This window comes from Kryptolebias marmoratus, linkage group LG3 (assembly GCF_001649575.2).
Source record: "Kryptolebias marmoratus isolate JLee-2015 linkage group LG3, ASM164957v2, whole genome shotgun sequence".
In the NCBI taxonomy this organism is placed as follows: Eukaryota; Metazoa; Chordata; class Actinopteri; order Cyprinodontiformes; family Rivulidae; genus Kryptolebias; species Kryptolebias marmoratus.
In genome coordinates this window covers 7,506,222-7,520,119 of record NC_051432.1, presented here as the reverse complement: position 1 = coordinate 7,520,119, position 13,898 = coordinate 7,506,222, and the positions used below count along the sequence as shown (strand labels likewise).

At 39.2% G+C, this 13,898-nt stretch overlaps 1 protein-coding gene across 5 annotated transcripts in view; it reads right to left on the bottom strand.

The window, feature by feature from the left end:
* adgrl3.1 (adhesion G protein-coupled receptor L3.1) overlaps positions 1-13,898 on the bottom strand; it is a 170,903-nt gene that overhangs the window by 117,375 nt on the left and 39,630 nt on the right. For all 5 annotated transcript variants that reach the window (XM_017425754.2, XM_017425752.2, XM_017425756.2 and 2 more), the window contains exons 3-4: positions 11,865-12,030; positions 1,060-1,273 (exon numbers count right to left, since the gene is read on the bottom strand). In XM_017425754.2, the coding sequence (XP_017281243.1) occupies positions 1,060-1,273; positions 11,865-12,024 (374 nt within the window). In that variant the 5' untranslated portion in view covers positions 12,025-12,030. The remainder of the gene's footprint in view (positions 1-1,059; positions 1,274-11,864; positions 12,031-13,898) is intronic.

Here is a 13,898-nt window from a genome sequence, read left to right as displayed (position 1 = left end):
TAGGTTAACTGACAACTCTAAATTGTCGCCAGGTGTGAGTGAGAGCGCGAATGGCTGCCTGCCTCGTTTGTCTCTACGTGTCCCTGTGATGGACCTGTCCAAGGTGTCCCCCGCCTCTCGCCCAATGACCGCTGGAGTTAGGCGCCAGCTCCCCCACGGGTAAAGAAAATGGATGGATGATGCTATTCCTTAGTTTCGGTCTGTCACTTGTGTGTATCCTGTGGTGCTCATTAAATAGGAAGACAACGTCTTTTTCTATATTGTCACCTGACAGTGTGCCAAAAATCTTATTTCTAAAGTACACGACACAACAGTCAGCCAAACATAAAAGTCTCTTGAAGTGAGAAACTTCAGCTCTCTTCGTGAATGGCACATATTTAAGTAAAAGAAACTGCCTACAGTGTCATTAAACAAGCTGCTCGCTGTGAGTTATGCTCATAAAGTCCTCTACAATATGTTTAGAAAAAAATCAACAGCCTTAAAAAATAAAATTAAAAAAATGATTTTTAATACTTGTGATTAAACTAAAAAGAAAACTAGCCTTGCTCTTAAATCTCATTGCAAATAAAAATGTTATAAATAAAAAAACTGATTGCATATTGGATTAAGTTCTGTCCTCACTGCAGAAAAAAAGCTGACAGTAATTTTAAACAAAGCGTTCTCTCAGTCTCTTTATTTATATCTGTGCAATAAAAAATAAATACCAGTATGTCTATATATATGTGTATATATATTTGATAATATACTATTTTGCCTATAATATTATCATTAATAGGCAACATGTGATCATTTTAAAGCAGATGTAGTAATAGGATTAGGATTTTTTTTAAAAAGCAAATAAATTATGTTTTAAAATTGTAATACCATGAAACTGTTGTATTTTTACTTAAAATCATCACAATGTCAAAATCTCATACAAAATATCTTTGACACTAATAAACAAAGCAGTAAATTATCCTGGTTTACTGAGCTTTTGCAGTTCTATTATACACTGCAGCATCATCAGATAAATTTCACACTCTCGCACACGCTCATTATCTCACACACACAAACACTGACCTGAGGGACATGATCTTGTAGGCATCGGGCAGGTAGCACCGCGTGTTCTCCATTTGGGCCGGGTCTGAGTCACAGATCTTGTCATCGGTGCGGCCGTAGTTGGCGCTTTCGATCATGATGACATCCGTGCCAGGGCAGCGCAGCTCGATGGGGTAGGACTCACAGGACAGCTCCCTGCGTACCACTGCCATGGGGATGGGAGCACGGCCATACACTGGACACACACACACACAAATGCACACTCTGTTACTTGGTGTCTTGACATGTATTTATCCTTCCCGACGAACCAATGAAAAACAAGACATATTAGGGGAGCAATTTTTAATTTATGTGCAGCAGAGGCCTAAATTGTACAAGGATAAATTGTGTTCAGCTAAAACTGTATTTGTTCCCCTGTCATATAGACATAATTATGCACGCTGTGCAAAAAAGGAAAACATCACAGAAGATTTTTCATGAGGGCATGTCCACTGTCAAAAAGGGAACTAAATTGGCGATTACAGTCTTGCAGTTAGCCATTTCAGACATCCATTCAGATGGAGGATAATTGCCTGGAAATATCCACAAAGACAGACAGCAGTTGCAGAGATTACTCAAAGACAACAACAATTAATAATTCACAGAAGCTGAGAATCTTAAGCAAGAATCTACTCTGCTGAAATAGGAAATGTCAATAAATCCAAAGACACTAAAGCTACGGGTATGCCTCTTCATGCTTCAGGGTAAGGCTGCACAACTAATCAAAAATAAATGAAAGAGAAAGGGAAAGGATTCAGTCATACAACTTTTCTCTTCTTCTCACATGAAATGGAACTGACATGACATATAAACAACCTCAGACCAAAATCTGAATAACTACATTGATGCTGTAAAACAAAAGCTGAAAGTTTTACTCAGGATCATGCACAGGGTGTTATTATCTGTCCGTCATATTTTAGCATTTTTGCACGCTCAAAGCGGTAAATTGTTGTTGCCCCAAACTACTGAACTAGTTTGAGGCACGGTCTTTATGACTGCCGCAGCAGTATCAGTCACAACAGTGGAACTTTCACAACTTCCTTCAGTCGTTCACATTAAGAGCCTAAAACACGTGCACCGAGGCCCTGTTTACATGAGAACGATATCTGCAAACGTTAGTGTTTTTCAATGATTACTGTGACGAATCAACAAGAAAAAAAAACATGTTTACGTGGAAATGGCTGTGCTCATTGAATCCGCTGTAGTTTCTTTGCCAGGCAGGGTTGCCAGATAGAAAATGACGAACTGTCACTTTAAAATGACTGTATTTTGACCCAGACTATAATATGTGCTAAGTGAGGTGTGCTGTCTCAAAGGGGGGATTGTAAGATTCATTGTGATTGGTGAACATGTGCACAGAAAAGGAGGGGCACTTGACCCTAAAACTATGTTTTAAAAACACTAATTATCGTATATCTGGCAACACCGGTGCCGGGCTCTCAACAAGGCGCGCCTACAGTCGGGAGCATATAAACAGTTACATCCAATAAATGTTTTTTGGGACTTACAGTGACGTTGAGTTGCAGCTACATGTTGAAAAAAGTGAGTAACATAAACAGCACTATGGTATCTGCCATTATTACTGCTGTTGATGGACTCATGCATGCGCAGAACAGCTTTTGATCGCAGCCGTCTGTGGTGCGCATGTGTGATTTCCCACCACTGTAGGGGGTCCCCCTTAAACCTCCACTTTGAAACCTGTGTCCAGAAAGCTTCGTTTTCAGACATTTAGTACATGTCATGTACAAGAACTGTTGAGCCGCAGCAGAAAGTCTACTACTTCACTCAAAACAGTATTGTGTAAACAGCCTCTGAATGTTAACTCCATAAACCTCTCAAAAAAGGAGCGTATAAAATTGCAATTATTATTGTTGTTCTCTGGTAAAATTCATTCAGCAGCCTAAACCAATTAAATTTTTAAGCATTTATTTATAGTTGTTTACAAAGGCGCCTGCTCAATGGAGCAGGTGGACCAGCTGCTCCCCTAGTTTTTAAAAGGTGACGGCGCAAACCTGTGTTCTCGATCACGCAATTGGTGACTTCAGTCCTAGCAATAAAACAAAAGCTGCTAGTGTATATTGATTCTAATTTTACCTTTTTTAGTAACAAAAAGGTCAAAAAAGGTCAAAATAATTGCTACATTCTACACCTCCTTCTCTCTCATCTTTGGATCAGTCCAACTCAGCCACACTGATAGCCATTGCCTCAATAGTCAGAAACAGCATTCAACTGAGATAAGAAAGCAAAATCGTATTTTTACAGACTATTACTCTGATGTCCTCGATTTAGAGACTATTTCTGATTTTGCGCCCCCATTTAAAGCCATAATCAGCTTATGGTTGTGCAGAACTCCAGACATAAGTTATGGTTTTTGTGCTAAGAGAATTTCCTTTTATTAAAGTCATTTCTGAAGTATAAAGCCACTGAAAAAACACATCCAGTAGGTCTTTGTTCCATTGATGGTTTTGGTTTTGATTCCCCTTGGATCTCAAAATAACTTAATTCTTGTCATTTAAACCTTAGTCTTGAAAACCTATTCTGACTTTTTCCCTCAACCCTTCAACTTTAACCTCAAAAATAGAGCCCAAATGAAAAGGTTCCCCAGAGACTCTCATACGCTGTTGTACACTCAAGAGGGCTAAAAAAAGAAGAGACCGTTTTGCCATTTAAAAGTTTTATTCTTGAATTTTCCAAAGTCTGCTGTAGAGAGCACTTATTTATTTTTAGTTGAATGCAAAAATTGTTTTTGTGGGAAAAAGGATAATCTCAGCTCTCATAAAAAAAAAAAACTCATTTAAATTTCAGCAAAGATTGAGATACCCTAGTTCATTGTCATATAAGGTTTGAGATAAAAGGGTGTTTCCAAAATAAAATAGGGTTACAGTGTAGTGGTACTGTAAAAGCACTGTGATATTGATGGTGTTGGACTGGATGCTCCAAGGGATTTTACTTGTTGTGGAGTATCTTTGTTATTGAGAGCAGCAATCCCCGTGAGCATTCACCATCTCCCTGGACAGATTGCTAAGCTGAGGTGTTCGCATGTGTTTTTCCATCACCTTCCTCCTTTGTAATAATACAGTAGTTTGTGCTTTATTTGATTTCAGGCGTCATATACTGAGTGTTAACAACAACCTCCTGCTCAGCAATCTCCCATGGAACTTTCTGCTGTACCCTGTGCAATATACATATTATGAATTTTCACCGCTGAATAAATAAACAAGTATTAAAACTGGTTTCAAGGCCAAGTAATTGAGATCGCTTGCTGTTTCATTTCAATACCTTTCATCCTGTGAAGACCTGACAAATTATAGCTCCTAAAATCGAGCCTGTGTCCGCGTGTACATGTGTGAAGACCTCAATAACAAACAAACACAGGCCTACAGCATCCCTTAAAAAACAAGAAAAGAAAAAAAGAGAGGCACACTTCCCTTCTCCTTGCTCTCCCTGTCACAGTAACCATAGAAACCCCGTCCTCCCTCCCTTGGCTCTTTCATTAGTTAGAGGAGTGTCATGGTTACACATATGCAGCAAAGAATCTGAATGAGCTCAATGACACTCTGCCTGGGCTCAACTTAATACTGCCCTTCACCACGTCACACACGCGCACACACGCACAGAGGCACACATGCATACAAATGCTCTGAGTGATGGAATGTAGAGGTGGAAATTCACAGCCATTGTCAATGATAACTGTGTGGTTCTTGTACCTGAGGGCATAACATTGATAATGGCAGGCTCTAGCTTAGAGATAGGGCTGATATATAAGTGACATTTACTGAAAATGTCCCCTTTAATGAACACACACAGGCGCGCACACACATAGGTATATCACCGCAGGCCATGATTAGACCTTAAGCACACATTCAGACAGGATGTGTGTCTCGGTAGCGGGTGAAGAATTGATGGGACATCGTGGATTTCCACGGGTGCTTAAGGCACCGGGTCATTATTGTGTTAGCGTGTTGCTTGTAACGGTTTCTTTTTTTATAGTGGCTGCATCATGGCGCCTTTGTGAGTATGAATATAAATTTTGGAGAGAAAAAAAAAGGGTTATCGAAGCATGCGGAGATCAATGCGGAGTTATTGTGAGGCAGCTGTCTAGACTAGCTGTGGATTAGATGTTTTACAGTGTTGCCTTGAAGGGTCCCCAGTGGGAATAAAGCAAGCATTATGACACCGATGCACTTAAGGAAAGTTGCTGTTTTCCATTTATTTTTGAATATTTATTCGAGAAGTAAAAACCTGAATGATTAAAACAATCATTTGCCAAGATAGTAGTGTGAAAGTTGTACCCATACAGCACACAAAGTATAGACAAATACATCCAGCAGAAGCTGCTGATTTTATGGTCTTCATCATTTTGTGCTCATTTACTCGAAGTTAAAGTTGCAAACAGCAATAGTGCAAGATGTTTTCACTGAGCTGACTTACAATGGCTCAGTAGAGCTGTGGAAATTTCTTGATACTTGGAAGCATCTCAATGTGAATGTGAACAACTGTGCATTGATGTAACAGGATATAATCAAGAGTTTGCAGCCTACGCAAAATGAAATTATCCTTAGTTAGTGATTTTCCAACTGTAGCAATTAAATAAAAATGTGCACAATTAACATGGAAACCTATGTCCAACTGCCAAGATAAAAGCAAAAGAACAAAGAAGTGTCTATGTAAGAAACATATAGAAAAAGAAGTAATAGCATTAAGTAGCTGCAGTGTTATGCTAACGTTAGTTAGTGAAGACTGAACGGTGGAATACAGAGCTAAGCAGAGAAAGATTTAAAATACAAACAGATGGTGAAAGGGGCACAGCTGAACACACTTTGGATTTTTTCTTTTTAACCATAACAAAACGTATGAAAAAAACCTAAATAAATGAAATCCATGCAGTTTCTAAAACCTGATTCACAGGGCTACAAGGTTTTCTATCTGATCTAATATATGCAAATTCAGAAAAGGCTCTGGACATTGACACAACTACATATATCGTATTTGCAATTACCTAGCCTGGTATTAATTAGGGAATGCAACAAACTGAGATGCAACAAGATGCATCTTTAAATGCATCAACTTGTTAACTGAAGACCTGTAATTGAATTGTAAAGTCACCCAAAATTATTACGCAGAAATGAGTTTGATTTTTTTTTTCTTTCTACCAGACTGATAGTGGCCAGATTTTGGATCAATAAAGGCCCACAGCGATTCTTCTCAACCCCCCAGTCATGTTACTAATGTCAGAATTAAATAACTACATGTCACTTCACAGTTTTTATAAATCTTGCAAATAAGCCAAATGTCCAGCTTTGGCTGCTTTTACCATTTGAAGGGTTTTTTAGGAGAACAAGTTGAGCTGGACTTAGCTATGTAAAAAAAAAATAATAATTTGCTGTAAGACAGTGTGGCAAATGCAGTTTGGATCTTAATGACATCACCACTCTGAGGCCTGCAGTACTAATATTTGTTGGAAAGCATTGGCTAATTTCTCGGGAATGGACATTGATTTTCAAATAGTCAAAAACGTAAACAAGAAAAGTATTTTTCTTTTCCAGCAGTAGTAACATGCTGCTACCACAACAAGGTGGCAGTAATTCACCAAGTTGTTTTCCAACCACCAAAGTGCTTTTCCAGGTAGGGGTTTATTTTGTCGGCTCCTGCATAAAAGCAACAAAGTCATTCAGCTATTGTTTCTATTCTTATTACAGTTCTAACTGAAAAGGATTACCAAGTTGAAATTAGCGCCACGGTTGAGGAAACACATCCACACCTGCACACTGATCCACTGGACAGGTGAAAATGAAGGAATTTAAATATCTCCATCTAGCAGGATTAGTAAAGATGATGACTGTTCCATTAGAAAAAAAAAAGTTTGTTGCAGGACTTTTAGCAAACAGACCATATTTACCGCCCACTGCCATGAAAAGCAGGCAATCATGTAAATGCCTGTGTGTATGTGGGTTCTTTTATTTGTTTGTTATACAAACTGGACAGATTTTAATAAAACTACCAGAAGGTAATCACTGGCTGTACAAATACAAATACTTTGGGAGTAAACTCGATTCAAGATGGTCACAGTACAGCTAATCAAATTTACCAAACATAAAAATGGGGTTAACATGATCAGTTTTACATATACTGAGTGTGACCTCCTTAACACACACAGTATTCTCAGCACTAACAGATCGTGCAAGATCCTTTTTTTTTTTTTTGGTATGCAAGGAGGTGAGCAAGAGGTATTCTTTTATGAAATCCTAGTGTCATCACAGTAGGTCTTCGCCTTATGCATAAGAACATGCAGATTTTTTCAGACAGTAACATAAAACAAGCAATAGTTTTATGACATAAAGTGGTTGCTAACTTTAGTAGCCCTTATTACGATCATCATGCGAAAATAAATCTACATCACCGTTGCTTTCTCACTGACATGTAGAGCTTTTATGTCCACGATCGCATCCTAATGCCATAGTAAAGATCAGTGGATGCTTCTCAGCAACATCAGAACCAGTTTGTTGCACTTCCACCTTTGGAGACACGTCAGTTAGCATTGTCTGAGTAGAGGACGAAACAAACATGCTCTGTAATAGGGCATGAATGGCCGTCACTGTCTCGTCTATGTGCTTGTGCACATTGTGTGGGAAGGTCACATTAGAGTGCTTTTCAAATAGTATTTTCACTTGAAATGCCTATCCCAAATAATTTCTAGTTACTGGCCATGTCTCTAGATCTTAAATAAAAATAACACTGAATTTACAACAACAACAAAAAGAAAAAAAAAAAGTGAAGGAGCACAACAAAAATAATAAAATCATCATCAATAATTATAAGGTGCCAGTGTGGAGTCACACTATCTTTACAAGCAGAACCAAAATTGTCTGGCTGTCACAAGCCTTCCTCTTTCATCTGTCACCGTTAATTTAATAGTTTTTTGTTGTTTTTTTTCCCCCCCATCAGATTTTTCTCCTGTAATAACTGCCATGTTTAACCTGCCTCCACACACCTCACACATTTCACTTCCTTACAAAATAAAACTGTGCAATCAGGCTGCACCCTTTGACACGGGAACAACACCAACACACACACTCAGGAACATATAAGTGCCCGCGTTCAGCCCTCCGCCTGTGCCTACGTCTAATAACGTGTGAGCTGTAAGTGCATGTTAATGTGTCTGTCATTACTCGTGTAAGTGGCGACAGAAACTTGGCAACCACGAAGAGTACAGACAATCTTATTCAGACTCTCCCGTTGCCTCGGGGGGCATGAAACAAAAGGATATTGATTTCTGCATTTGGGCCAAGAACAAGAGAGTGGCGAAAGAATTGGATGGATGGAAAGACGGAGAATGAGAGGGTGAAAGGGATGAGGAGACAGATTTAAAAGGTGATCTCTCACTTGAACTGCCAAAGCATTTGGCCATGGCTACCATCTCTGACGCGTGTGAAGGAAAAGATGCTTCAAAAGTTTGCGATACTGCACCATTTGTTTAAATTTGGGAACTGGGGGGGTGGAATTACAGTGGGAGCCGTAAATAGCTATGTAACATTTTGTGTTTCTTCTTAAGCAGCTTCAGTGATTTTAGACAAACACAGCTGGACTCCAGTGAAGTTGCCCAACAACAGAAATAGAATGCAACAAAGTTCAGCTGTGAGTGCTCTAACGGGAAGTCTAAATAAGCCGCCGCTCGTTTCTTTAAATCTTCTTTAACGCTTAAATACTATTTTATGTGTCACACTGTGGTATCTTTGATATTTTTTTAACTAAAGAAAATTGACTCTGCTGGTAAAGTTACTAAAGGCTCATGGTGTGAACGAATAATGACGTCAAAATAGCGGAGCTGCTCTTTATCTATCTGAATAAAAAATAAAAAGACAAAAGAATGGCACAAGAAGTATCATGTACAGGAAGTGTATTTCTTATTCAAAAATGTAACTGAAGGTTTTATCAAATCCGTTTAACTTTTAAGTGTTCATTTAAAGTTTAGATACAAGCTCTATTTGAAAATGGTTAGGGCATTATATAAAAAGTGAAAAAAAAAACAGAATGAAATGATTTGCAAATCTTATAAACTCATATTTGTGGAAGTGCTCCTAAGCTCATGCAGTGATGTCCTTAACAAAATCAGTCCATCAGTACTTTCTTTAATACAGAGCTGCCTGAGGGCCAGAAGATCAATCCATCCATTTTCTTTACCCGCTTCTCCTTTCTGGGTCATGGGGAGCTGGTGCCTATCTCCAGCAGTCACTGTGCAAGAGGCGGGGGACACCCTGGACAGGTCGCAAGTCCATTACAAATGAGACAAACAACCATACGCACTCTCACTTAGGGACAATTTAGAGTTACCAATTAACCTAACATGCATGTTTTTGGTCTGTGGCAGAAAACCAGATTACCACGAACAAAATCCACATGTGCACAAGGGGAACATGGAAACTCCACCCAGAAAGGCCCCCGATCGGGAGGTGATCCTGCAACCTACTTGCTGGGAGGCAACATATCTAACCACTGTGCAACTGTGCCACCTCAGCCCAAAGATCACTTCAATCACAATAAATACTGACTTTCAGCCTTGTCATTTGCAAATAAATTTCTCCAGATTCTTGAAATCTTTTGATGGCACGTGGTGTTGCCATCAAATTCACAATTTCTTAATTTCTTTAATAGTACAGTTTCTTAACCATTTTATGTGTTTACTGTGTTTCACTGTGACTAAAATATGAGTTCATGACATTTGCAAGTCAACACATTCTGTTTTTAATTACATTTTACACAACGTCGCAACTCTTTCAAAATTGGGTGTGCCATATCTGCAAATGATTGTACCGTCTTGGCTTTTGCTATAGATGACTGTAGACCTGCTTGCAGATCCTTCCCAGTTTTACTGCATGCGACTCACACAGAGTGTGACAAGTTACTAAAAGCAGCAAAGCTCAGCTAACCACTCCACTCATCCCCACACAGCCAGCACTGCGACATCGATTTTGAGACAATCCTCTGACAGTAGTCAGGTACTGGACTGACAATGAGTGAAAAAGCAGCCAAAGTCGAAAGAAAAACTTTGCAAAGACTCGCTACATTTTCTTCTGAGACATTTATGTTTTTATCTAAATACAGAGGGAAAAACGAAAAAATCTTTGAAAAGATGACTGGGAAACCAAACAATGCTAAAAGCACTGACGTCTTTATGTTGAATTACTGCATGAAACACATGCAAAGAGTGACATTTTATAATATCAAGGTATACATATGTACACATTTTACTGTCGTAAAAATACCTTCTTACCTTGGTACGGTTGTGTAGCATTAAAGTTCAACAGCTTAGACATTTTTTTTATTCATTTAAAAATGCTACTGTAACGCTTACAATTTGTCTAAGAGTTTACAGGAGAAATTCAGAATTGGTGATAAACTCTTGAATCTGCACTAATTACTCAAATAGCCCGTAATAACGACAAAAGTCAGCGTGATGGAAACGATGAAGCACATGCTTCTGTGTATCTTCAAGCTAAGCAGTCTTTGTTTCAGCTAATCCTCGCTAAGTATAAACATCATGAACACAATAATTTGCATATGTCATCTCATTCTTTAGACACTGCCGCAGATACCTTTGACTGAAACCCGTCTCTCGGTGTTAAAAAGAAAGCTTCGTGCGCTGAAGTGGCTGCCTGCTTGCGAGCACTCCCCGTGTGTGCCTGGGAGAGCGTCCATGTGGGCGCAGAGTATTTCAGCATTTAAAGGATTTCATCTGTGTGGCAGCAGGCATGTGAAGAAGTACACAGTGGCAAAGTGTGATTGACGGCGGCTATTAATGGGATTAAGTCCAAGTGGGCCATAGCTCTCTTTTTTGGAGTCTTCAAAGCTCAATGTCAGAGAGGAGAGGAGGAAACATACAGATGACCTGCTGGGGATTCATCTGGACTCTGCATGTGTGCCCAGACTGACTGTGTGTGTGTGCGTGTGTGTGTGTGTTTGTGGACAATAACTGCAGAGACGCTACACGAAAATGAAAAAAGTGAGTAAGTGTTGGTTTCACAGCTGCAAATTCTAGTGCATCACTGTCGGTGTGGGGGAGGATGAGGAATCAGACCTGAGTAATGAAATACCTGATTTGATTTTGTAGTTTGAACAAATTGTTTTCTTCTTGCTTTTTTCTTTTAAATAAGAGTTATGAAGCAGAAAATTAAAACAAATCATTTCTAGTAGCTAATAATAAAAAAAAACTGAATAGTATAATTCTGTTTTTTTTCCTTCTAAGTGGGGTTTGTGTAGAGGTTGTGAACAATTTATATCTTACTTTTTGTAGACAGGTCTTTGAACAACTTCAGTTGTTATTTCTGCTAGATGTCGTCTGTGCTACAGCAGAAGTGTTACACCTAGCTGCTGCTGCTGGTATTAGCACTTGCAAATAACTAAAGAATTCTATGTAAATAATTGCGTAATGCAAAACTGAAAGCAGTGAAAAGGTTAATAAGATGGCGTTTGCATGAACTACTGTGACACTATTAGGATTTGAGTAATCCACTTTGGTCTTGGACTAGCCATTAGCTTGTCAGTCCAGTCAGATAATAAGCTATTTATCTTGTATAAATATGTTTTCCCTGAACAGAACACATAAAACTACTGTGTTTCAAAAATTTCAGCAACACTGGGCATAAAAGTGACAATTAATCCTGAAGTCACTTGTTTTCCTGTTTCAGATGTCGCACAAAAAGTTGAAGCTGAAGCATAATCCTGATCACTTCCTGATAAAATTAAATGACTCTTTTGGAGAGAAATGAGCGGTGACTAACGTCTCTTACCGATGGCAATGGGGGCAATCAAGGTTGAGATGAAGAGCAGGCATCTGATCCACATGGCGTCTGACGTGGACCTGGAAGTGGATGAGGAGGTACTTCCTGCTGAGCCCAGACGCTCGTGTGCAGAGCTGTTTCTCTCACAGCTCGGTGTTTCCGACACCATACAGGCCTGCAGATTGACACACAGAGAAGATTTGCTCACTTGGTCATCATGCTCAAAAAATGTGACGACGTTGCAACAATGGAGCCATTGTTCGTGCAGAAGTTGGACCTGAGTATGACTCAAGATTTCTTTTGCACAAAAAATAATTTCTGAATTTTTAATAAAATGACAATTTAGTGAGAAAACCTTTGAAGAAGATACAGAATACACACAAAAAAATTGAAAGAATTTGCTTATGAATGTGCACATTTTTTTGATGAACTAAAACTGCACAAAATAATTCCTAGAAGCTGTTAAACAGATTTTTATGTCAAAACAATAGTTCAAATTTAAGTGGGGCTCTGTGGTAAAGTTATGAACAGTTAATATCATACCTGCTGTAGGTAACTTTTTGAACAACCTCAGTTTGAAGAAATTACATTTAAGTTTAAATGGATTGATGAGCTGACGGTTAATTGGAGCAAGGTCAAAACCAAAGTGGATTACTGATGTCCTAAAACCACTCCAGTCTTAAAACTTTCACACTGAATTATGCAAACATTATTTTATATGGACCTTACCATCACCATCAGTTTCTCATTGCAGAATTATTTACAGAGAAGCCTGAATACTGGCAGGAGCAGCACTTCGGGTGTGGCTAGGGGCACTTTCTGCTGGAATATCATAATACTGATACTGAAATAACCGACTAATGAGAAACTGACAGCAAAGTAAAGGTTTATAAAACAGTGTTTGCATGAACTGCTATGAAAGTTGTGAGATTGGTGTTGTTTTTAAATGGCAGTGATCTACCTTGTGTTTGCTCAGACCAGCAATTAGCGTGTCAGTCCAGTAGAATTAACTCCTTTTTCTCAAAACCGATAATCAATCCACAGCAGCTAAGATATTACTTGTTTATAACCTTTCCACAGAACCCAACTTGAAAAGAGCTGAGCGATCCCCGTGAATTAAAGATTCATTTAACGTGCTGTAACCGACTCCAAAGGATTGAAAAACTGTTCTGATTTCTGTAACATGTAGAGAACCAGCGCAGACAGAGCAACCGTGCTGCACAAGAACAAGACAATCTGTACAAATGCATATTTTACAAGACAACAGACCATATGCCAGATAATCCATAGACAACAAATCTGTGAGGGAAAACGAAACGCTAAATACTGATGTTTGCATGACAATTCTCCTATCTGCATCAGGATCCACTCCACTTGGTATTCCACATCGCCATCAAAGTGTGAAATACATTGATGTCCCAATCTAATTGTTCATTTCATGCTCCATCAGCAGTAAACAATTAGAAGATGATGGTCTCTGAGATATGCTGTAACAGTGACAGACCGGTGAGCCTTGTTTCCTCTTCTTCTACTTCTAATTTTTTTTCTCTCTCTCTCTCTCTCTCTCTCTCTCTCTCTCTCTCTCTCTCTCTCTCTCTCTCTCTCCTGAACTGATTAAGCAGACCAGCCTTGTTCAATCACTGGCTCAGTCGCCCACTAGCTCAGCCAACAAGTGACTCAATTACTTTTGTATCTGCACCCTCAAAGTCACCATTTTTAATCACGAGGAGTGGGATATTTATGCATTCCCTCTGCAAACAAAAAGGTGCACTGATTTCATTTCGTAAGCATGCAGCAGGGTTACGGAGCCGTCGCATAATCAAGCTGGGTTATTTTTCAGCCGAACGTCAGTTTTCACTAGTTCAAAGGTAACACAAGCCCTATTTTGTGCCTAAATGTTCCTCGTTCTCAAGGGAACCCGGACGCGGCTCTGTGGAAACAGGCTTGTCAAGTTCTGTGGGTGAGACTCTGAGAGAGAGAGAGAGAGAGAGAGAGAGAGAGAGAGAGAGAGAGAGAGAGAGAGAGAGAGAGAGAGAGAGAGAG